We start from the raw sequence: 26,110 nt of genomic DNA, 5'->3' as shown, positions 1-26,110 counted from the left end.
AACCACATACGTTTTGAACTTTTCACTCCATTGTGAATAAAGTTTCACTTGTTTGATTGAAATTCCAAGAAAAAAAACTGTGCAAAGTCAAAAACCGTATGGTAAAAACTGGAAGGAACCATACACACATATAGGTCAGTACAGTTCCCATTGACTCCTATGTTAAAAAATAAAATGTATACGGGTCAATATGGTTTTTCACCCTGACCAAAAACCGTGGTAGGCCACGGTTTTCTGTCCAGAAAAAAAAAAGTTAAAAACCGCGTGGTGTGAAAAACAGAGACAACCGTATGCAATATGGTGCATACGGTTTTGAATGGAAAGTCTATGGCCACGGTTTTCTGTACAGTTGCATAAGTTTTTTTTTTTTTTTAAACGTATCCAAAAACTGTATAGAAAATCGTGGTGTGAACCCACCCTAAGTAGACATGGGCACGATGGAAAAATGTGGTTTTGTTCATTTACTTTAGGTAGGAGCATTTTTTCGTTCCGTTGTTTTTGTTTTTCGACTTTATTAGGTATTCTGAACTTTTCTTTATTGACACTGCAGAAAATTTTGTTAGGCTACGTTTCCACTTGGTTTTTTTTCTGGCAGCATTTGGAATACTGCCACTGCAGTTTTTGAGCCAAAGTCAGAAGTGGATCCATAATGTAGGAGCAGTGTAAGTCCTTCCTTTATACGTCCTATTCCTTTTGAATACACTTTGGCTTTGGCTCGAAAACTGCAGTGGCAAATATCCAAAAACTGCCAGAAAAAAAAACAAGTGGAAACTTAGCCTTAAGGAGGTGCTCTGCCCCTAGACATCTTACCCCCTATCAAAAGGATAGGGGACAAGATGTCTGATCATGGAGGTCCCGCCGCTGGAGACCCCCGCAATCTTGGCTGCGGTACCCCAGACATCCTGTGCATGGAGCGAACTTCGCTCCATGACAGATAACTGGCGATGCCGGGCGGAGGCTCGAAATGCCACGCCCCGCTCGTGCAAGTCTATGGGAGGAAGTGTGACGGCCGCCACGCCCTCTCCCATAGACTTGCATTGAGGGGGCGTGGCCGTAACATCACAAGCGGGGCGGGACTGTGACGTTATGAGCCTCCGGAGCTGCACCCGACGCTCTAAACGATTGTCAGGTGCAGCAGGGAGATTTCGGGGGTCCCCAGCGGTGGAAGCCCCACTATCAGATTTAGGGGCGGAGTACCCCTTTAAGTTTAGTTTTTTTTGTTAAGTGCATTTTTCATTCAAACATTTTAGTTTTTCAAACTCATTCACTATTCTAAACTATTCATTATTCCGGAGTAAAATTATCGTTTCCGACTGATGCAGCATTCGTAACTGCGTTCTTTCGGAAAAGTTGCAATGGGGGAGATTTATCAATTAGGCATGTTGGATTTTAGCTGCCTGACCCTTTTTGTTTTCAAAGAGATAAGCCAGTATCAGAGCTGTATGGAAGCAGCCCTCTCTCCATATTAAAACATATGAAAACTCGGCTGAGCCAGACAGTTGTACGAAGTGAATAGTAAGATAGCTTTTGGCCAAACCAAACTTTCGGCTGACAGCTATCTAACCAATTCTTACTAATACATCCTATGTATTGGGCGGGGTGAAGGAACCCTGCTCACAAGCTGAGCGCGCTGCATACCTGGTGAGTACCAGCTGCCATTAGCTAATGAGCAATATCAGCATGCGGATGTCAGTCATTTAAGCCTTAAAGGGGCACTCCAGTGGAAACCTTTTTTTTTTTTTTTTTTTTTAATCAACTGATGCCAGAAAGTTAAACAGATTTGTAAATTACTTCTATTAAAAAATCTTAATCCTTCCAGTACTTATTAGCTGCTGACTACTACAGAGGAAATTATTTTTCTTTTTGGAACACAGTGCTCTCTGCTGGCATCACAAGCACAGTGCTCTCTGCTGACATCTCTGTCCATTTTAGGAACTGTCCAGAGCAGTGTATGTTTTCTATGGGGATTTTCTCTTACTTTGGACAGTTCTTAAAATGGACAGAGATGTCAGCAGAGAGCACTGTGCTCGTGATGTCAGCAGAGAGCTCTAAGATTTTTTAATAGAAGTAATTTACAAATCTGTTTAACTTTCTGACACCAGTTGATTTAAAATAAAATAAAAAGATTTCCACCTGAGTACCCCTTTAAATAGTGATTGCAGCATTCTAAAGGCTAAATGATAGGTGTCATGTTTGTAAGATCCTCCAATCACCACCTCTGCAATGTTTAAATAGTGATTGCAGAATTCAAAAGGCTAAATGATAGGTGTCATGTTTGTCAGATCCTCCAATCACCACCTCTGCAATGTAATCGTGAGGTTGTCACCGTACACTATGAGAGCCGGAGGCCTTTACTAGGTCTTTGTGCCTGCCATACTAGATCTGCTTATACAGTCTCACGCAGGCTCTATGAGCAGAGGGCTGATTACACTGATCAGTATAATGCAATAGCATTACATTGATTGCTTATAAAAGTCGCCTAAGGTGTCTTAAGCCCTTCTTGCTATATTTGTATACACATCATAGCGGCAAGGTAGTTAACGCTCTGCGATGGGTATATCCATGATAGAGTGTTAAAATGCTGAAACTCTACGGGAACGGTGATCATGGCGGGAGTCGGCTGTCATACACAGCCGAGCACCCGCCGCAACTGTCACTCCACGCCGTCCTCCAGAATATAAGGCTGCTGATAAGTAATTAAAGTTTAGTATTTTTTTTTTTAATAGAATTAATACATTTGTATAACTTTCTGAAACCATTTCATTTAAGTATGCTAGATACAGATACAACACATCTTCTATAGTTTGCAGCTGGCTTTGCAATTGTCCAGTGTATCTGTTTGTCATATGGTTTTGACTTCATGGCTTATTACAGGTAAAATATTTTATTAGTTTACAGCAGAACTGAGCCTCTTTTTAAAACAGCAGTATAAGTAAATGAACCCTCTGCCATACAAGCTATAAAAGAAGCAGACTTGCCATGTTAAGAATTTGTTTTCCTTTTTCCTCATAAAGTACCGTGTATACTCGAGTATAAGCCGACCCGAATATAAGCCGAGGCCCCTAATTTCACCCCAAAAACCCAGGAAAAGTTATTGACTCGACTATAAGCCTAGGGTGGGAAATACATCATCCCCCCCATGTCATCATCCAGACCCCCGTCATTAACACCCTTGTCATCATCACCCCTGTCATCATCACCCTGTCATCATCACTCCATCATCATCACCCCGTCATCATCACTCCGTCATCATCACTCCGTCATCATCACTCCGTCATCATCACTCCGTCATCATCACTCCGTCATCATCACTCCGTCATCATCACTCCGTCATCATCACTACGTCATCATCACCCCGTCATCATCCCCCTTCATCATCACTGCCTGTCAATCCCTTCATCAGTGGTCTTCAACCTGCGGACCCCCGGATGTTTCAAAATTACAACTCCCAGCATGCCCGGACAGCCGATGGTTGTCCGGGCATGCTGGGAGTTGTAGTTTTGAAACATCTGGAGGTCCGCAGGTTGAAGACCACTGAGAAGGGATTGACAGGCGGAGAGTTCACTCGAGTATAAGCCGAGGGGGGCGTTTTCAGCACAAAAAATTGTGCTGAAAAACTCGGCTTATACTCGAGTATATACGGTATGTCATGAAGTAATAATCTGCACAGGCCCTAAACCTTCATCATCAATGCAAACATTGTATTTTTATTAGGTGGAACACAGAATGTGCCTTACGTCAGTCTGTAGAACGGGATATGAACGCTCTGCGAAAAGTGAGGGATGATCATGCAGTTATATGTGACAGTCTGAGCACTGATGTGGATAGCCTGCAGAGTGAGCTCCTGACCTTAAAGAAGGACCACAAAGAGGTACCATCAATAATTTACTAAGAGGCATCCCATCTTATGCTATTTATAACTAGTGGTGGATTCTTAAACAGTTTCTATGATCAGAGCAATAGAGCTTGAAGTGCATATGTAACAATGAATGCCATTCGTTTTGTTATCCCCTTAAAGGGAACCTGTCAGATTGAAAATACAGCTCAGTCTGCAGGCAGTGTATTATAGAGCAGAAGGAGCTGAATAGATTGATAAATAGTATTGTGGGAAAAATTCCAGGATAACTTTTGCTTTATTCATGTAAACCTCTGCTCATTCTGGGCTTAGAAGTCATGTGGGAGGTCCTACTAAATGATTGACGGCTGTCATTTATGGGGGAGGGAACACCCACATGACTACTTAGTGCAGAATGAGCATGTATACAGTATAAATCAATAAATGACAAGTTATCCTGGATCTTTTCCCACAAAACTATATATACATACATATACATATATATATATATATATATATATATATATATATAGATTAGTTAGGAGTAGCCGTATTAGTCCAGTGATGCAAAAAGCAAAATCATCGGTAGTTGCAGTATCTTGTAATACCTTTTTTATTGGACTAACAAGATTTTGTAGAGACAAGCTTTCGGGATTCCTCCCTTTATCAAGTCATAAGCATTTCTGAGTTCACAAGGAGAAAACACAGGTTCTATCTCACAAAATATGCAGGGGTTAAAACAACATTAGTGGAGAATGGACATTAAGTTGGGCCATAAATTGTATAGCAATAGGACGATAGATACAGATAAGGATGAGGGGGGGGGGGGGAGACTGGAGAGCAGAGGTGAGAATAGTGGTTACACTGGACAGACAATTATACTATAGAGCCATAGACTGAAGATAAGACTAGACAGGGGAGGGGGAGCAGGGGTGTAATGGTGTTAGAGCAGGGAGAGGGTAGAGAGTTTAGCAAAGGTTATAGGAAATTTTGAAGCCAAAATGATAGTTCTTTATGACTCCAAGAACAGAGGACTTAATGTGGATTTAAGCTTCTTATCCCATTATCAAAATTTCCTATAACCTTTGCTAAACTCTCTACCCTCTCCCTGCTCTAACACCATTACACCCCTGCTCCCCCTCCCCTGTCTAGTCTTATCTTCAGTCTATGGTTCTATAGTATAATTGTCTGTCCAGTGTAACCACTATTCTCACCTCTGCTCTCCAGTCTCCCCCCCCCCCCCCCTCATCCTTATCTGTATCTATCGTCCTATTGCTATACAATTTATGGCCCAACTTAATGTCCATTCTCCACTAATGTTGTTTTAACCCCTGCATATTTTGTGAGATAGAACCTGTGTTTTCTCCTTGTGAACTCAGAAACGCTTATGACTTGATAAAGGGAGGAATCCCGAAAGCTTGTCTCTACAAAATCTTGTTAGTCCAATAAAAAAGGTATTACAAGATACTGCAACTACCGATGATTTTGCTTTATATATATATATATATATATATATATATATATACATATATCTCAATATGCTCAGCTCCTACTGGTCTATATATAATGCCTGCAGATAAGATTGTATTTTCAATATGACAGGTCCCTTTAAAGAGAACCAAGCATCTAATTTCCCCATATAAAAAGCTTGGCAAAGTTATATATGGTAAAATCTTTATCCTCACATCCCCGGGGGAGGTTTTTGCCCCAAGGAATGGTGAGGATATGAACTTTGTAAGTCGCACCACCCCCCCCCCCCCCCCAAACACCGCCCTGTTACAAGTCCCCGGGCAGGGAGGTATACTTACCGAGTCCCGATGCTCCGGCGTTAGTGACAGCCCTGTGCGTGAGTGATGGCCCGCGTCACTGCTTCATCTGTTATTTTCACATTTTATCACTTTTGCACAATATAAACATGTTTTATGAAAAAAAGATTTCTGCTGCCACTTAATATTTCAAAGGATTATTGCCTGTCAGATAATAGGAAGATACCAATGGCGGGCCCAGGGGCTTTTTTTAGGCCTCCAATTGCCACCCCCCGATTGTGTAGTGGGGACACCATTAGGGTGACAGACTGAGCCCCGTTTGTCAGTCAAACATGCCTATTGATCACAGCATCTCAGGGGGGTTATACGGCTGTGATCAGAGTTATCGCTTGTTCCAGCAGGTATGGCAGCCCTGTGTAATATAGTCCTGCTGCTCCTGCTGCCACAGATCTTGCATCGATAGCACTGTAGAATCACTATGATGCACATGTACATTACAGAGGAGGAACTAATACCAAAATCATAAAATACATTTTTGTCATGGAGTGTTAAATGGGCACTGTCAGATACAAAAACTTTTGATATGTTGTAAAGCATGTATGACCAATAGGTTTTGCAATTGCTTTCATTAGACAATATTCAGTATTTCTTACTGATAAATCCAGTCAAACAACTGACCCCCTGCCTGCTTGGACACATACTAGTCCTGCTGTGTCCATGCCTCATCACCTATGTCATGGACACACTTCCTTGATTGACAGCTGTGAGCACATTGAGGCCACGCCTGCTCCCTTTCAGAGGAATTCAGACTAGTGAGATAAATGAAAAGTGTAATAAAAAAATAAATAAAGGTGCTAGACACATAAAAATTATATGTACATGGTCAGTATTAGGTACTGAGCGACATATTTAAAAAAAAAATTTTTGTTGGATCTGATGGGAACGCTTTAATTCTGTCCTGGCTAATTTCCTTATATATCAATTTTTCTAAGCTTCAAATCCCCTGCATAGTCATAGAGTTAAATCAGAGTTTTTCAACAGTGTGCCTCCAGCAGTTGCAAAACTACAACTCTTAGCCAAAGGCTGTCCAGGCATGTTGGAAGTTGTAGTTTTGCAACTGCTGGAGGCACACTGCTTGAAAAACACTGAGTTAAATGATACAATTTTGTCTGCCTGCAGCTGCCACTAGGGGGCTTTGTTGCATACCTCAAAGTAGCAGCCGGAGGCAGATAACACTGTAGCATTCAAGGAAAATGTGAAATCTGAAAATTACTTATTGTTTATCAAGTTTTTTTGTGACACATAAGATTCTTTTTTCAATTTACATATAAATAGTTTAAAATGATCCTGAAATCCTAAGTTTTCTTTCTAACCACTATGTCTACAACTAAGCTGAGACTTCTTGTTCTGTACAGATCACTTCCCAGCAGTCTCCTTACCACAGGCAGGATCACTGGGAAACGTGACACCAGCAGATATATAAGACATTATTCACAATAGCTAAAGCTCCGTGTGAAATGACCTCAGCACAGGTCACATAGCATGTCCCGAAAACTCTCCCATTTATGTGAATGGGGTCTGGGCCAGTTTTGTGTGTCAATGTCCATGGGGCTTGCTGTAAAACATATCTCTAAATGCTGTTTAAAAAAACAGCTCGGGCAATATGGCTGCCCCATAATAATGTACAATAAATTAATAAAAAAGTAACAATTGAAAAAAATATATATATATGAAAAAAATAACAACAAAAAAACAAAACATTAACTAGGCGACACACATCAAGGCAACACTTTCCCTTTAACTCTATAGATATGGAAGGAATATGGAGCTGTGTTGAATGTGACATATATTGTGTAATGCAGGATCTTGCCGCTCTGAGAGAAAAACTAGACAGAGGAAAAGTTGAAGTGGCCGTCGATGCAGTCCAAGGGCCTGACCTCACGTCTATCTTGGCTGAAGTCCGTGCACAGTATGAGGATGTAATAAAGAAAAATAAGGAGGAGGCAGACGCTCTGTTTCACACTCAGGTACAATATTATATATGGCATCAAAATGATTGGCACATCACCATTACAGCTTGTGATTGGCTTCAGTCACTTCTCTACTACAACACTTCATTGTTCTGTTCTTGTGTTACACAATAGTCTCAATTGTTTTATAGTATGAAACGCTAACCCTACAACTTGCAAAAGATGATGAAGACATTCGGAAGGCACAAGATGAAGTACGAGAGAGAAGAACCGTGTTACAGGGACTGCAGCTGGAGCTAGAGACGACGGTAAACCAGGTAATGATCGGTGGTCTATATGCCTATATGTCTATATGCGTGCAGCATATCATCGCTTAACGCTGTACTACAGAAGTATATACCAGCATCTGGTTTATGGTAATTTGGCATTCTAAATTACAGGGCGTCAAATTTCCTAAACTCTACTCATGGGTGTCAGTGGGAAATCTACTTTAAAAGCATGTTCCATAATCATTGGAAAATCCACAAACATGTGCCCGATCTGTAACACGAATTGAATTCTTGGCATGGATGGCATACAGATGCTTCCCACTAAGGGATAGGCACCCAAATCCGCAAAGAATATTCTGTAGCAAATATGCATTATAAACCACACATTTCTATTTTGATGTTGATTCTGCATAGGAAAATCCAACAAAAAACTAGACGTGAGCAAAATCTAATAAAACAGGTTAATGACTGTTAACAATAGTTGTATAAATATTGTATTCCGATATGAGAAATCAGGACATGATGATTATACAGAAACGAGTGGTTTTACATAGGTGATGCTTATTACCGTATTTTTCGCCCTATAGGATGTTCCGGCATATAAGACGCACCCAATTTTAAATGAGGAAAATCTAGAATACAATGTTAAGTATAGGTCACAGTGATCTTCAACCAGCTTCAACCAGGTTGAAGACCACTGGTATAGGAGGTAATACTCACATGTCCCCGCCGCTCCGGGCCCGTAACCGCTGCCCTGGATGTCGCCCTCCATCGCTGTCGCCGCGTCCCTGGGGTGTCCCCGTCGCTCTGGAACGTCTCTGCTGCCCGGTATACTTGCTCTCCGTTTTCCGCCATCACGTCGCTACACACGCCGCTCCTATTGGATGACGGGGCGGCGTGCGTGACGACGTGGTGATGACAAAGGAGAGCGCCGGGCATGCAGGGGATCCCGGCACGGAGCAGACACTGAGGAGGCAGGTAAGGTCCCTCCCGGTGCAGCCGGATTAGTGTCACTTTTGCTTCAGACGTGGCGGTCAGCTTTGATCGCCGCATCTGAAGGGTTAATACAGGGCATCACCGCGATCGGTGATGTCCTGTATTAGCCGCGGGTCCCGGCCATTGATGGCCGCAGGGACCGCCGCGCCGTATAAGACGCACCAACTTTCCCCCCCCCCAGTTTTGGGGAAGAAAAAGTGCGTCTTATACGGCGAAAAATACGGTAGTCTGTCCCAGGTGGATTTTGCAGGAAGCTTCTTCAGTGTCACCCATAGTGTTGAGCACGAATATTCGTAATGCTAATTTTTATTGCTAATATCTGCACTTTGCGATTTCGCGATTATTTAGAATATAGTGCTATATATTCGTAATGACAAATATTGTTTTTTTTTGTATTTTTTTTTCTTCACATGCTAATTTTTATTCACATTTTCCATGCAAATTTTCACATGAAAAAAAAAAGTGAACAAACATAGCGAATATGCGAATTTCGCGAACATAGGACAAATAATTGTCAATATATTCACGAAATATCACAAATTCGAATATGGCCCCTGCTGCTCATCACAAGTCCCCCATTGATTGTCTTTCCTGTACTGCCTTTTACTTTATAGCCTAAGTCCAAAGTTGTAAGCCTGCACGATCTTCAATTCAAGTATGGGGAGACACAGGCCTCGCTGGGCCATACAGCTGTCAAGTCAACCATACCATGCTCAGTAAAGTTTCGTGAAGTCCTGTTCATCAAAGAGCACTCATGCACGGAACTTTGCTGAGCATGGTAAGTTTCCTTGGCAACTGTATAGCCACGCGAGACCTGTGTCTTACCAAACTGGAATTGAAGCTCGCAAAGACTCACAACTTTGGACTTACACTTTAAAGGGTACCTCTCATCAAAATAACTTTTGATATATTATAGATTAATGTATGCAGAATACCTTTACAATTGCATGTTATTAAAAAAATATGCTTCTTTCTATTTAATTTTCCACTTTGAAGAAATGACCACTAGGGGTCTCCCTACCAGTCCTGGCAGCAAGCATTTCAGACTCATGTTGGAGTCCTAAACACTACGAGCTGCCAGTCTGCTTTGTTCACAAAGGAGAACACTCAGAGCTGACAGCCTGCTTTGTTCACAGCCTGTTTGGCTGTGAACAAAGCAGGCTGGCAGCTCTGAGTGTTTAGGACTCCAGCATGAGTCAGAAATGCTTGCTGACAGGACTCATCGGGAAAAATACAATAGAAAGAAGCATATTTTTCATTAACATGCTATTGGAAAGTTATTCAACATTCATTAATCTAAAATATATCAAAAGTTTATTTGATGAGAGGTACCCTTTAAAGTGGTACTCCGCTGCTCAGCATTTGGAACAAACAGTTTCGAACGCTGGAGCTGGCGACGGGAGCTCGTGACGTCACAGCCTTGCATTGAGGGTGCAGGGCGGCATGAGGGGGCGGGCTATGACATCATGAGCTGCCGGGTCCAGCGTTCAAAACAGTTTGTTCCAAACGCTGAGCAGCGGAGTACCCCTTTAAGTAGAGTTTCCTCAGTAGCAGCATTTGTTCAGCCGATACTTAGATATATGGATTATTGGAATAAGTCATTCTGGGGACAAAATACATTTGCCTAGGGATAATATAAATGGACTGAATGTGCAGGAATAAAAAAATGAATAACAATTCATGGCTATCCCATCCCAAACCTCCCCCCCCCCCCCCCCCCCCCCATCCTCTACCCTACAGTACTCCTCCTCTTTATAATGTACAGTTGTGGTCACATTATCACATATGCTTATGTTCACCAAAGATGCTATTTTTGATAAATTCTCCTCCGATACCGTCAAACCCATTGGTTAAAGACTAATTTGCATTGCAGGTAAATGCTCTACGACACAACCTTGATGAAACAGAGCTCCGCTACAAGAAAGAACTGGAAAGACTGCAGGGCAATATCATTATAGTAGAACAGGAGCTATCCGAGTTACTGAAGACCATACAGAACAACAAACTGGAATATGAGGCATTGTGGAAGATTAAAGAGACTCTGGAAGCTGAAATCGCTGAATACCGACGTCTACTGGACGGAGAACCACAGTGAGTGTCGGGTGGTGGTGATGGATGGCGGCTTTTTATCTGGTGAATGAGGCCAGTGATTAAGTGCGACACTTTGAGAATGTCACAAGGCGGTGTAATATACAGCCCTCTCTTTGTAAACACAGGCCCCACATTCCGTAGTTGTCCTTGGTGTGTGGGAGCTTCCAATTGACATTCATGTGAGTGTGAAATGTTCAACATAGATTCCTTCTCACATTGTGGGAATATTTCACAGCACTGGTCTTTATTAAAGACAAGTTGGCCTATGACTTGGTTCCCCAGACTTACCATACTGCTGCAAAACCCAGGATAGATTTCTACAGTGGTCCCTCAACATACGATGGTAATCCGTTCCAAATGGACCATCGTTTGTTGAAACCATCGTATGTTGAGGGATTCGTGCAATGTAAAGTATAGGACAGTGGCCTACAACCTGCGGACCTCCAGATGTTGCAAAACTACAACACCCAATATGCCCGGACAGCCAACGGCTGTCCGGGCATGCTGGGAGTTGTAGTTTTGCAACATCTGGAGGTCCGCAGGTTGAAGACCACTGGTATTGGAGGTTATACTCACATGTCCCCGCCGCTCCGGACCGTCACCGCTCGTCACCGCTGACCTGGATGTCGCCGCGTCCCCGTGGTGTCCCCGACGCTCCGGCAAGTCCTCTGCTTCCCCGGGATCCTCGCTCCCCGTTGCCGACATCACGTCGCAATGCACGCCGCTCCTATTGGATGACGGGACAGCGTGTGCAGCGAGGTGATGACGACGATGGAGAGCGCCGACGATGCAGGGGATCCCGAAGAGGACACGCCGGAGCCCCAAGGACAGGTAAGTGATCGTCGGAGGACCACACGGGGCACCGTAAACGGCTATCCGGTGGCAGCTGAAGCAGTCTGTGCTGCCGGATAGCCGTTTATGCGATGGCCCCGACATACAAAAGCATCGTATGTTGATGCTGCCTTCAACATGCGATGGCCTCTGAGAGGCCATCGTATGTTGAAATGATCGTATGTCGGGGCCATCATAGGCCATTGGAGGCGGAGCCGCACGGCACAGTCATGCCGGCACACAGCCCCGCCTCCAAAACTCACTACAGACATAGGGCTGCCGCCGGAAAGCCCTGTGTGTATGGTGAGCAAGGAATACGCAGCATATTTCCTGCTGCTGACGTAAATTTTGCGCAGCGTGAAATACGCTGCGTATATGCCAGGTGGGAACGCACCCTTAGTCTACATTGTGGAGCTTGTAGATTTGTTTATTTCGGACTCCCCCTATATTGTTCAGCAGTGAGGGAACCTGACAAGAGTTCTGTCACCATGTCAGCTCTGATAATATGGGCAGGCCATAGGGCTTTTGTATTCAATAGTTTCCACTAACAGTTGTTCTTACTACTTTTCAGAGAGACAATCGTCATACCTGAACCAAGAGGTAAGTGACCTATACATAATATCAGATCTGAGGGAATATTTATGCTGCTTCATAGCCAGATTTTGCTGTGAGGCAGCCAATGTTTAAATCCTAAATAGTTGACTTGTAAAATATGGGGGAAATTTATTAAAACCTGTGCAGGGGAAAAGTTGACCAGTGGCCCATAGCAACCAATCAGATCACTTCTTTTTTTTTTCACTGGCCCTTTTGAAAATGAAAGAAGCAATCTGATTGGTTTCCTCTTTTCCTCTGCAACCAATCTGATATCTCCTCCTATATCTATAAAAAGATACTTGTCAAGTAATCTGAGTGCCAAAGCATTTTTTGCAATGGTGTTTTTTCATGTCCCCTTTCCAAGAGCCATAACTTTTTCTATATTTCCAACTTAAAAAGTTGCACTGCAGTAACTCAGCACCACCACTACACAATATACGGAGCCAAGGGTTCCAGCTCACATACAATGGTTACATTTGGGTGCTACGGCTATGCCAAATAGCTGATTGATGGCAGTGCTTGGTATCTATACTCCACCAATTAGCTAGTGATGGCCTGTCCTGAAGATAGACCACCAAAAAAGTGCTCTTTAGAAAACAACAAGTTTTCCAGTTTTCACTGACTTAAAGGGGTACTCCAATGGAAACAAATGTTTTTCAAATCACCTGTGCCAGAAAGTTGAACAGATGTTTAAATTACTTCTATTTAAAAATCTTAATCCTTCTAGTACTTATCAGCTGCTGTATGCTCCAGAGGAAGTCGTATGGTTCTTTTTGGTCTGACCACAGTACTCTCTGCTTCCACCTCTGTCCATGTCAGGAGCTGTCCAGTGTAGGAGAAAATTTCCACAGCAAACCTGCTCTGGACAGTTCCTGACATGGACAGAGGTAGCAGCAGAGACCACTGTGGTCAAACTGGAGAGAACTACACAACTCCCTCTGTAGTATACAGCAGCTGATAAGTCCTGGAAGAATTAAGATTTTTAAACAGAAATAATTTCCGAATCTGTATACATTTGTTTTCCACCAGAATACCCCTTTAAGTAAAGTTATTACAGAAATCCGAGGCAGACCATGAGATCTTCACTAAATATTTACATTTTTTATATGCAGGGGATTAGAACACGGATCAGCCCCATTAGAGCATGGCTACATCCCCCCTCCCCCCCCCCCCCCCCCCCACACAAACACATACTCCCCCCACGACCTTTGCATCAGTATGTAACATGTTTTTTTCTGCGTGGATTTCCTACAGATTTTATAAAGATTCCTTTACAGAATCAGCATTATAATTCCTGGGGTAAAAAATCAAGTCTAAACATGTTCTTAGACTGAAGCACCTACAATTAGCAGATTGTCGTGGTTCCAGCTTCTCTAGTCCTTACTGATGCAGTGATTCACATGTAGGGCGAAATACACAAGACCAGGAGTGGGTGCAGATACAATGCTCTCCTATGGCTCGTAAACCTATTCTGGTTCATATTTGGCACTCAAATTTTTTACCTAAATTGTGATACAACGTAATTTACCAAATCTCATTAAATGGGCACTCTCATTAAAACAAATTTTTGCTATTACACTCCTTATGGTAAATAAAAAATATTTCCAATACACTTTGTTTAAAAAAAATGAAGTTTTCTATGTTTTATTTGTGCTTAAAAAAAGCTCAACAGCACATTTTTACCGATCTTATACACAGACTTTGGACCGAAGTCCAAACACAGGAAGTGCAGCCTGGAGTGCTGGGGGGGGGGGTTGCCCAACCAACAGCATATAGCAGTTAAGTGTGAGAGGAGCTATGATTGGATGAGGCTAGACACCCACCCTCAGCACTCCAGGCTGCATTTCCTGTGTTTGGACTTCGGTCCAAAGTCTGTGTATAAGATTGGGGAAAATGTGCTCTTGAGCTTTTTTTTTAGCACAAATAAAACATATTTTTTTATTTACCATAAGGAGTGCAATAGCAAAAAAAAATTTAATGAGAGTTACCCTTTAAAGGTTATTATGTACTTACTGTACTTTTGTGGCCAAGTCCCTTTACAACTATTGATAAGCTAAGTTATTGTTTGGGTGTTTCTCTGAGCTTTAATTTCTTTGTATTTACAGAACCAGATATCAGAACCAAAAAAATAGTCAAAACTGTCACACAGACTCTTGTGGATGGAAAGATTGTCGGTGAATCAAGTGAGGTGGAAGAATACGAGCATGCTGAGAAAGTAAAGAAGTGAACCTGGTCCCCGGCAGCTTCCTCTACATCTAAGTTATGCAGCTAAAAGACCAATGGCGCCATCACAAGTAATGCCAAGCAATGCAGAAAACTGCTTTTCTTGTCATGTAATCTAATGTAAAATGTAATGTAAGTTTATATCAACAGGCTTGTTATAAGCAATGGCATCATCTGAAATTCTGCTCTCTGCCTGCAAGGTTACTATTGTAAAAAAAAAAAATTCAATGCCACGGCCGTGCATTATTCCCATGTGTTCAGACTGCAGAACCTTTGACTGCATTCCTCTAAATGAATGGACTGTAGCGAGTAATGTTTGCATTGCTTCACCTAAAAAATCCTCTACTAATATCTCCAAAAGTATCTTGAAAAACGATTTATAAAAAATGTAAGCTATAGTGTTGGTAATCCATTTCCACATTTAGTCAGTATGTTAAAGGGGTACTCCGCTGCTCAGCGTTTGGAACAAACTGTTCCGAATGGCGGAGCCGGCGACGGGAGCTCGTGACATCATAGCCCCGCTCCCTCATGACGTCACGCCCGCCCCCTCAATGCGAGTCTATGGGAGGGGGCGTGACAGCCGCCACGCCCCCTCCCATAGACTTGCATTGAGGGGGCGTGATGTCCTGACGGATGGGGCTATGACATCACGAAGTCCCGGCGCCGGCTCCAGCGTTCAAAACAGTTTGTTCCAAACTCTGAGCAGCGGAGTACCCCTTTAAGCCAAAGCTAGGTGTCCTACCCAGAAAAAAACTATAATAGAAATTTGCACCTCTTCTATGTAGCTTCCTAGTTCTAGCTTAGGCTTGTTTCACACTATCAAATTACTCCGTTTAGCAAGTTCTGTCGCTAGTTCCGTCCTAAAATCAGCTGTCACCGGCAGTAACCAAATCCTATACGTCCGTTAGAAAATCCCATTATAGTCTATGGGATTTTTCTAATATCCGTTTTAATCCATTATAGTCCGTTATTGATAACGGACGTTATTTTGTGACGGAAGATAGTACGGAAGAAAATAGTTCATGAACTATTTTCTTCCGTACTATCTTCCGTCACAAAATAACGTCCGTTATCAATAACGGACTATAATGGATTAAAACGATATTAGAAAAATAGTTCATGAACTATTTTCTTCCGTACTATCTTCCGTCACAAAATAACGTCCGTTATCAATAATGGACTATAATGGATTAAAACGATATTAGAAAAATCCCATAGACTATAATGAGATTTTCTAACGGACGTATAGGATTTGGTTACTGCCGGTGACAGCTGATTTTAGGACGGAACTAGCGACGGAATTTGCTAAACGGAGTAATTTGCTAGTGTGAAAGAAGCCTAACAGCTACTCATGCAAAACCCTTACTAAAATACTACTGTGTGAATGTGGCCTGACTGCTGAATTCTGCAATGAGAGTCTATAGAATGTGATATTATTGGATCTGGACATCTAAAGCTGAAGAGCGTTTGGGAACTCAATATTTACGATGGAAATTGAAACACTAATAATTGTAAATTTGGGAAATTATATTTGGGATCTGTGAAAAAAGAACATATAAGCTGTTGGGTTTGGAAATATTTTTTATCCAGAATAACTGAATTAATAAAGAAATTGATTTTTCTGTCTACGAGCAACAGATATTTCATAAACTTCTAATAAAAAAGAACTGGTTTATTTTGTTTGTCAAAAGAGATGTGGAGTATTCATGAAACCACTCAATTCTGGATTTGTGGCTAACATTTTTATTTATTTATTTTTAAATCTTCTGGTGCCAGACAGAATTTATAGGAGCAGGAAAAGTTTGCTCCTGCTCTGGACAGTTCCTGACATGGACAGAGGTGTCAGCAGAGAGCACCATGTCAAATTGGAAAGAACTACACAATGTCCTGCAGAGCATACAGTAGCTGACAAGTACTGGAAGGCTTTTTTTATTTTAAATTAGTAATTTAGAAATCTGTATAACTTTCTGCCACCAGTAATAGTAATTACTGAGAAATCTATGCACATGCATGGGGTTGTTTCTACCACATGGACTTATGCAAACCCTATTCAGATCAATGGTACAGTTCTAGGACTTTCTGCAACCGATCCTAAGAATGATCTAATCCATATTTCTCTGGCCTATTACAGTAAGACACATGATAAAATAGTTGTTTCAAATATATTAATTTAGCTCAAGGCCCCAAAATATCTGGGCATGTATCAAAGTTACTTAAAGGGTCGATCCCAAGATCATGAATTATGACCTATGCAGAGGATAGAACATAACTAGCTGATTAGTGGGACTCCGACTGCTGAGACCACCACCAATCATGAGAATCTGTCCCCCGAGTGAATGGAGAGGCAGCACACATGCTTGACCACCACTCATTCTCCAAAGGACTTTCAGTGAATTAGAAAACAGTAGCTAAATTGTAAATGCAGCAAAAAAGGTGCAAGGGGTCACATGACAAGTGCAAGATGCAGGTCATTCAACTGTAAGGCATTATCCTAATAACATACGAGTCCCTTAAATTGAATTCTGTTCCGAGAAGTAAAAGATTCCTCAAAAAAGTATAACAATTTCTCAACATGGGGTAGCTGCCAGCATAAGTAAAATCTCTTCTAGGTATATTTCGATCTTAAAGGGATACTCCGGTGGAAAACTATTTTTTTTAAATCAACTGGTGCCAAAAAGTAAATTGCTTCTATTTTAAAATCTTAATTCTTTCAGTACTCACCAGCTGCTGTATGCTCCAAAGGAAGTTGTGTAGTTATTTTCTGCCTGAACACAGTGCTCTCTACTGTCACTTCTGTCTGTGTCAGGAACTGTCCAGAGCAGGAGAGGTTTGCTATAGGAATTTGCTCCTGCTCTGGACAGTTCCTGACATGGACAGAGGTGTCAGCAGAGAGCACCGTGGTCAGACAGAAAAAAACTTTAAAACTTCCTCTGTCCAGCAGCTGATAAGGACTGAAAGGATTAAGATTTTTTAATAGAATTAATTTACAAATCTGTTTAACTTTTTGGCACTAGTTGATTTTAAGAAATTTGTTTTCCTCCGGAGTACCCCTTTAAGCCTGTGTATAGAATCTATTACTGGCAATGAGGTCTCTCGACATCACTGCTAATACATCTTCAAGATTTATAGCAGGTGGTGCGAAGTAACTATACTTTTTAATAGGTAAGAATCCCTGGAGAATCTAGAAATAGATATCCAGTATGTTATGGCTCCTGTACCGCACATGGCAAGAGAAGATCACCAGATAAAATATAACCAAGAATGAGTAATATACAGGAGATTATCCTGTTTTAAATCGAATACATCTGCAATGAATTAGTTCAGAGGTAAAAGCTATAACCTCCCTCTGCCAACATTACCCAGCAGGTCCAGTCAGTTAGTCGAGGAGAAAGTTTGGCCATCTGATGGGCACAGAATGCTACCTACAGTATCCATATAATGCACAGTGTCTACTGTAATATTTTTGTGTAAGGGTAAATGGTATGGGTGTTTTTCTAGGGATTAAATTAGGCCCCTTATTTCCAGTAAAGTGTAATGGTAATGCTACAGTAGACAGCAAGACATTTTAGACAATTTGATGCTTCCAAGTTTGTGGTAAAAGTTAGGGTTCGGCCCGTTTCTCTTCCAGTATAACTGGGCCCCAGTACACAAAGGAAGGTCTATAAAGGAATGGTTTGGCGTGTTGAGCTTTGAATTCAACCACATCAAACACCTTTAGGATAATTTGGAATGCAGTTTCTGTGCCAGACCTTCTTATTCAACATCAGTGCCTGACGTCACAATTGTGCTTTTGGCTGAATGGTTACACCTTCCCACAAACACACTCCAAAATTTTATGGAAAGCCTTTCTGAAAGAGTAAAGGCTGTTACAGTCCCAAACATAAACAGTAGTGATCTTCTCATACTTTCCAAAGCCAAATCAAGTAGACTGGTTGGGTAGCTTATTTAAAGAATACACATCTTAAAGGAGTAGTGCAGTGAAAAATAACGTATCGCGGGGGTCCAACCACTGGGATCAGCCTGCGATCTCCTGAATGGGACCCCAGCAGTCTGCCGTAAGCAGCTGTTCCAACCCCCGTGGGAAGCCTTGGCCGACGCACCCCCTCCATGTATCTCTATGGAATGCCAGCGGTCGGACCCCCTGCGATCTATTACTAATACCCTATCCTTACGATAGGGGGATAAGTTAAATTTCACAATAGAACTCCTTTAAGATCTGCCACCTGTTGGATACAGTTCTCTTCTACATGATAGGAATTTCCAATAAGGAAATACTGCCTTTTATAAAACAACTGGCAGCATGAAAAATAAAATTAAGCGCTAGTATTGTAGTTGATGGGTTTGAGGTAGCCCAGTGCCGAAGGGCCAGTGGCTACACTTAACCTAGTTAGGGTGGTTGTAGTCTTAGCTTTGCTGCTTCATTTTTAAATTTATAAGGCCTATGGCCCAGATTTATCAAACTGTGTGAGAGAAAAAGTGGAGAGATTTTTCCACAGCGACCAATCACAGCTCAGCCAACGAGCTCTGGTACAGTGAAAGCTGAGCTGTGATTGGTTGCTATGGGAAAATCCCTCCACTTTTTCTCTCAAACAGTTTCATAAATCTGGGCCTATATCTTTATTACATTGCAAGTGTATTTGCTGTTTTTCTGTGTACTCTAAGCACGCACATGAGTCTAATCCAAGGGTTAACAGTTTCTACCCATAAGTCTAAGAGCAATGGTACTCTGTCACATGTTCAACTACTTACCTAATTAATGCTATGGATAGAGATGAGTGAATGGAAGCTAAAAACCCAAATTTGCTAAGAATTTCATGAAATATTCGATTCACAACGATTGCGAATATCACCGCGATTCTATAGCGCAAATCACTTCATTAACCCCTTAAGGACCGGAGGTTTTTCCGTTTTTGCATTTTCGTTTTTTGCTCCTTGCCTTTAAAAAATCATAACTCTTTCAAATTTACACCTAAAAATCCATATGATGGCTTATTTTTTGCGCCACCAATTCTACTTTGTAATGACGTCAGTCATTTTGCCCAAAAATCTATGGTGAAGCAGGAAAAAAAATCATTGTGCGACAAAATTGAAAAAAAAACGCTGTTTTGTAACTTTTGGGGGCTTCCGTTTCTACGTAGTACATTTTTCGGTAAAAATGACACCTCATATGTATTCTGTAGGTCAATACGATTAAAATGATACCCTACTTATATAGGTTTGATTTTGTCGGACTTCTGGAAAAAATCATAACTACATGCAGGAAAATTAATACGTTTAAAATTGTCATCTTCTGACCCCTATAACTTTTTTATTTTTCCGTGTATGGGGCGGTATGAGGGCTCATTTTTTGCGCCGTGATCTGAAGTTTTTAACGGTACCATTTTTGCATTGATAGGACTTATTGATCACTTTTTATTCATTTTTAAATGATATAAAAAGTGACCAAAAATGCACTATTTTGGACTTTGGAATTTTTTTGCGCGCACGCCATTGACCGAGCGGTTTAATTAATGATATATTTTTATAATTCGGACATTTCCGCACGCGGTGATACCACATATGTTTATTTTTATTTTTATTTACACTGTGTTTTTTTTTTATTGGAAAAGGGGGGGTGATTCAAACTTTTAATAGGGGAGGAGTTAAATGATCTTTATTCACTTTTTTTTTTCACTTTTTTTTTTGCAGTGTTATAGGTCCCATAGGGACCTATAACACTGCACACACTGATCTTCTATGTTGATCACTGGTTTCTCATAAGAAACCAGTGATCAACGATTCTGCCGCATGACTGCTCATGCCTGGATCTCAGGCACTGAGCAGTCATTCGGCGATCGGACAGCGAGGAGGCAGGAAGGGGCCCTCCCGCTGTCCTGTCAGCTGTTCGGGATGCCGCGATTAGCCGCGGCTATCCCGAACAGCCCGACTGAGCTAGCCGGGAACTTTCACTTTCACTTTTAGCCGCGCGGCTCAGCTTTGAGCGCGCGGCTAAAGGGTTAATAGCGCGCGGCGCCGCGATCGGCGCTGCGCGCTATTAGAGGCGGGTCCCGGCTTCACTATGACGCCGGGCCCGCCATGATATGACGCGGGGTTATATCAGAAGAGCAGGACCAAGGACGTACCGGTACGTCCTTGGTCCTTAAGGGGTTAAACTCCAGGGCATCTAAAATGGCGGATCCACATGTCAGTTCATGGGGCAAGGAACGCTGGGAAGGCGGAAAGGGAAGTAGGCCGGATGACCCTTAATCGCATGCAGGATGCAGCTTATCAGCAGCCAGTCACCACTGTGATGTCACAGCCCTATATATCTGGCAGCCATTTTGTGGTTCGTCATAGCATTCATTACACTGCATAGAGATAGGATGGACATCGCGCCTCCTTCCCATAGACTTTTGTCGAGGGGGCGGGCGTAACGTCACGAGGGGGCGGCCTCGAACACGGAAGCCCACACACAGTAGTAATGAACTTCCGGACGCTGCGAGCGGAGCTCCAGAAGGCAGGGCAGTGGAGAACCCCTTTAAATTTCAATGGTCTCATGCTTCAGCAAACTCCAGGCTGTGCCAGCCATTCAGACACTATATGGTCTCCTTATGCTTCAACCAACTGCAGGTTGTGCCATTCAGCCACTATATGGTCTCTTCATGATTCAGCCACCTCCAGGATGTGTCATTCAGCCAATATATAGTTTACTTATGCTGCTGGGCCTGGGCCTAAAAAAAATTATGGTAGCACTAGCTACCAAAAATCTTCAATTTAAATTTCAAAATTCGTCTTTTAATCTTAGGGATTGTGAAGCCCTAGTGTCTACTCATGCTGCTGCCAGCTCCCGGCTGTGTCATTCAGCAACTATATGGACTCCTCATGCTGCCAACACCTCCAGGCTGTGCCATTCATCAAATATATGGTTTACTGATGCTTCAGCCAGCTCCAGTCTGTGTCATTCAGCAACTACATTGTTTAGTGATGCTGCTGGGCCTAGGGCATTACCTATATATGTTTATGGTAGCACTAGGTACCATACATCTTCAATGGAAATTTCAAAATTCATCATTTAATCCGAGGGGTTGTGAAGCCCTCTTGTGTACTCATGCTGCTGCCAGCTCTAGTCTGTGACATTCAGCAACTACATGCTTTAGTGATGCTGCTGGGCCTAGGTCATTACCTATATATGTTTATGGTAGCCCTAGGTACCATACATCTTCAATGGAAATTTCAAAATGCATCTTTTATTCTTAGAGATTGTGAGGCCCTATTGTCTCCTCTTCTGCCTCCAACTACAGGCTGTGCCATTCAGAAACTATATGGTCTCCTCATGCTGACACAAACTCCAGGCCCTCTTACCTTATAAGGGAGGTTGCCTACATCACTAGCACTGTCCTAGTGAAGTCATCCTCCCTATCGTGTTCTGCCACAGATGTATAAGAAAGGGTAGCATGCAGGAGAGACAAACACTATGGGCCTGATTGCAACAAAAAACTGGTGCCAGAAAGTTACACAGATTTGTAAACTACTTCTATATAAAAAATCTTAATTCTTCCAGTAGTTATCAGCTGCTGTATACTACATAGGAAGTTGTATATTTTTTTACTGTCTGACCACAGTGCTCTCTGCTGACACCTCTGTCCGTGTCAGGAACTGTCCAGAGTACAAGCAAATCCCCATAGCAAACCTATCTTGCTCTGGACAGTTCCTGACATGGACAGAGGTGTCAGCAGAGAGCACTGTGGTCAGAATGAAAAGAAGTACACAACTTCCTCTGGAGCATACAGCAGCTGATAAGTACTTGAAGGATTAAGATTTTTAATCAGAAGTAGTTTACAGATCTGTATAACTTTCTGGCACCAGTTGATTTGAAAAAAAAAAAATTCCACTGGAGTACCCCTTTAACATAGTTACTATCCCAAGAAAAGTGCAAAAATAAGCAGGGCTATGCCTAGAAGGACCATATACCGCCCAGGGTAAACCTAGCCTCTGAGTCAAAACACACACCATACATACAGTACAATCACACAGTACAATCACACAGTACATACACACACACACACATCATACATACAGTACACACACACATACATACAGTACACACACACACACACACATACAGTACACACACACACACATACAGTACACACACACATACAGTACACACACACATACAGTACACACACACATACAGTACACACACACATACAGTACACACACACATACAGTACACACACACACACACACATCATACATACAGTACACATACACACACACATACAATACACACACACACACACACAGTACACACACACACACACACATACAGTACACACACACACACATACAGTACACACACACATACAGTACACACACACATACAGTACACACACACACACAGTACACACACACACACATACAGTACACACACACACATATACAGTACACACACACACACACAGTACACACACACACACACACACACACACACACATCATACATACAGTACACACACACACACACATCATACATACAGTACACACACACACACACATCATACATACAGTACACACACACACACACACATCATACATACAGTACACACACACACACATCATACATACAGTACACACACACACACATCATACATACAGTACACACACACACACACATCATACATACAGTACACACACACACATACAGTACACACACACACACACATACATACAGTACACACACACATACATACAGTACACACACACACACACATACAGTACACACACACACACATGCATACAGTACACACATCATACATACAGTACACACACACACACACATCATACATACAGTACACACACACACACACATCATACATACAGTACACACACACACACACACATCATACAGTACACACACACATCATACATACAGTACACACACACACATACATACAGTACACACACACACACACACATCATACATACAGTACACACACACACACATCATACATACAGTACACACACACACACACACATCATACATACAGTACACACACACACACACATCATACATACAGTACACACACACACATCATACATACAGTACACACACACATCATACATACAGTACACACACATCATACATACAGTACACACACACACACACATCATACATACAGTACACACACACACACACATCATACATACAGTACACACACACATCATACATACAGTACACACACACACATCATACATACAGTACACACACACACATCATGCATACAGTACACACACACATCATGCATACAGTACACACACACACACACATCATACATACAGTACACACACACACACACATCATACATACACACACACCATACATACACACACCATACATACACACACACACATCATACATACACACACACACCATACATACACACACACACAGTACATACACACACAGCATACATACACACAGCATACATACACACAGCATACATACAGTACATACACACACACACACATACAGTACATACACACACACATACAGTACATACACACAGTACACACACCATACATACAGTACATACAGTACAGACCAAAAGTTTGGACACACCTTCTCATTCAGGGTTTTCTTTATTTTCATGACTATGAAAATTGTAGATTCACATTGAAGGCATCAAAACTATGAATTAACACATGTGGAATTATATACATAACAAAAAAGTGTGAAACAACTGAAAATATGTCATATTCTAGGTTCTTCAAAGTAGCCACCTTTCGCTTTGATTACTGCTTTGCACACTCTTGGCATTCTCTTGTTGAGATTCAAGAGGTAGTTACCTGAAATGGTTTTCACTTCACAGGTGTGCTGGTTTAGAGGAGGAGGTGTGATGGTGTGGGGGTGCTTTGCTGGTGACACTGTTGGGGATTTATTCAAAATTGAAGGCACGAAGGCATACTGAACCAGCAGGTCTACCACAGCATCTTGCAGCGGCATGCTATTCCATCCGGTTTGCGTTTAGTTGGACCATCATTTATTTTTAAACAGGACAATGACCCCAAACACCCCTCCAGGCTGTGTAAGGGCTATTTGACCAAGAAGGAGAGTGATGACCTGGCCTCCACAGTCACCGGACCTGAACCCAATCGAGATGGTTTGGGGTGAGCTGGACCGCAGAGTGAAGGCAAAAAGGGGCAACAAGTGCTAAGCATCTCTGGGAACTCCTTCAAGACTGTTGGAAGACCATTTCAGGTGACTCCCTCTTGAAGCTCATGAAGAGAATGCCAAGAGTGTGCAAAGCAGTAATCAAAGCAAAAGGTGTCTAGAACCTACAATATGACATATTTTCACACTTTTTTGTTATGTACATAATTCCACATGTGTTAATTCATAGTTTTGATGCCTTCAGTGTGAATCTACAATTTTCATAGTCATGAAAATAAAGAAAACTCTGAATTAGAAGGTGTTTCCAAACTTTTGGTCTGTACTGTACATACAGTACATACACACACATCATACACACAGTACATATACACACACAAACACACACATCATACACACAGTACATACACACACACACCAAACATACAGTACATACATACAGTACACACACACACACACATCAATCATACATACAGTACACACACACACACCATACATACACACACATCATACACACACACACACATCATACATACAGTACATACACACACATCATCCATACAGTACATACACACACATCATCCATACAGTACATACACACACATCATCCATACAGTACATACACACACATCATACATACAGTACATACACACACATCATACATACAGTACATACACACATCATACATACAGTACATACACACATCAGCGACAAGTCTCACCTTCAGGCCGTGGGGGCCCGGTCGCAATGGTGACCTTTGCGACCTCTATAGCTACGCCACTGACAGAGGGGCATACAGGAGTGGCAGAGGGGTGTACGGTGAAACAGAAGGGTGTAAAGGGTTGACAGAGGGGAATACGGGATAACAGAGGGGTGTCCAGGGGTTACAGAGAGGTTACGAGGGGTGACAGAGGTGTAGAGGACTGAAAGAAGGGTGGGGGTGCACTACCTGAAGCTGAGTAGGCCTCTGTCAGTGCTGCCCCTGCTCCTTCCCTCCATCCACATCATTCTGCTGTAGTCCAGAGCTTCTCCACCGGAGAGGGAGGATACATGAGGATTGGAGCTGCAGCATCACTGTCCCGGCACTGCACACAGACTTCCCTCCCCCTAGCCTGCATACCTGTGACTCACAGGTGCGCAGGCCTGGCAGCAAAATAAAAAAAAATTTAGCGCCATATTTCCAACCAGAGTGTCCTGGCACCCTGGTTGGGAATCAATGCCTCAGTGTAATGTGTGCTGGACCCCCTTGCAACAGCGCACCTGAAGCGATTGCCTTGCTGACCTCATTGGAGCTACAGCCCTGGTTACAGAACATGCAAGTGCAAAAAATAAAAACTTCAAAAAAACACTAAAATCTGTGATAAAAGTGCTATCAAAAAAAGAGGT

At 42.2% G+C, this 26,110-nt stretch overlaps 1 protein-coding gene across 2 annotated transcripts in view; it reads left to right on the top strand.

Moving 5' to 3' along the window:
* LOC130290786 (keratin, type I cytoskeletal 18-like) overlaps nucleotides 1–15,054 on the top strand; it is a 125,813-nt gene extending 110,759 nt beyond the window's left edge. For both annotated transcript variants that reach the window (XM_056538856.1, XM_056538855.1), the window contains exons 4-9: nucleotides 3,715–3,871; nucleotides 7,464–7,628; nucleotides 7,763–7,888; nucleotides 10,710–10,927; nucleotides 12,330–12,358; nucleotides 14,458–15,054. In XM_056538856.1, coding sequence (XP_056394831.1) covers nucleotides 3,715–3,871; nucleotides 7,464–7,628; nucleotides 7,763–7,888; nucleotides 10,710–10,927; nucleotides 12,330–12,358; nucleotides 14,458–14,579 — 817 coding nt within the window. In that variant the 3' untranslated portion in view covers nucleotides 14,580–15,054. The remainder of the gene's footprint in view (nucleotides 1–3,714; nucleotides 3,872–7,463; nucleotides 7,629–7,762; nucleotides 7,889–10,709; nucleotides 10,928–12,329; nucleotides 12,359–14,457) is intronic.
* The last annotated feature ends 11,056 nt before the right edge of the window (nucleotides 15,055–26,110 follow it).

The sequence above is a fragment of the Hyla sarda genome, chromosome 9 (genome assembly GCF_029499605.1).
Source record: "Hyla sarda isolate aHylSar1 chromosome 9, aHylSar1.hap1, whole genome shotgun sequence".
Classification (NCBI taxonomy): Eukaryota; Metazoa; Chordata; class Amphibia; order Anura; family Hylidae; genus Hyla; species Hyla sarda.
The sequence above is the reverse complement of the archived record's forward strand: the minus strand, read 5'-3'. Positions and strand labels throughout refer to the sequence as shown.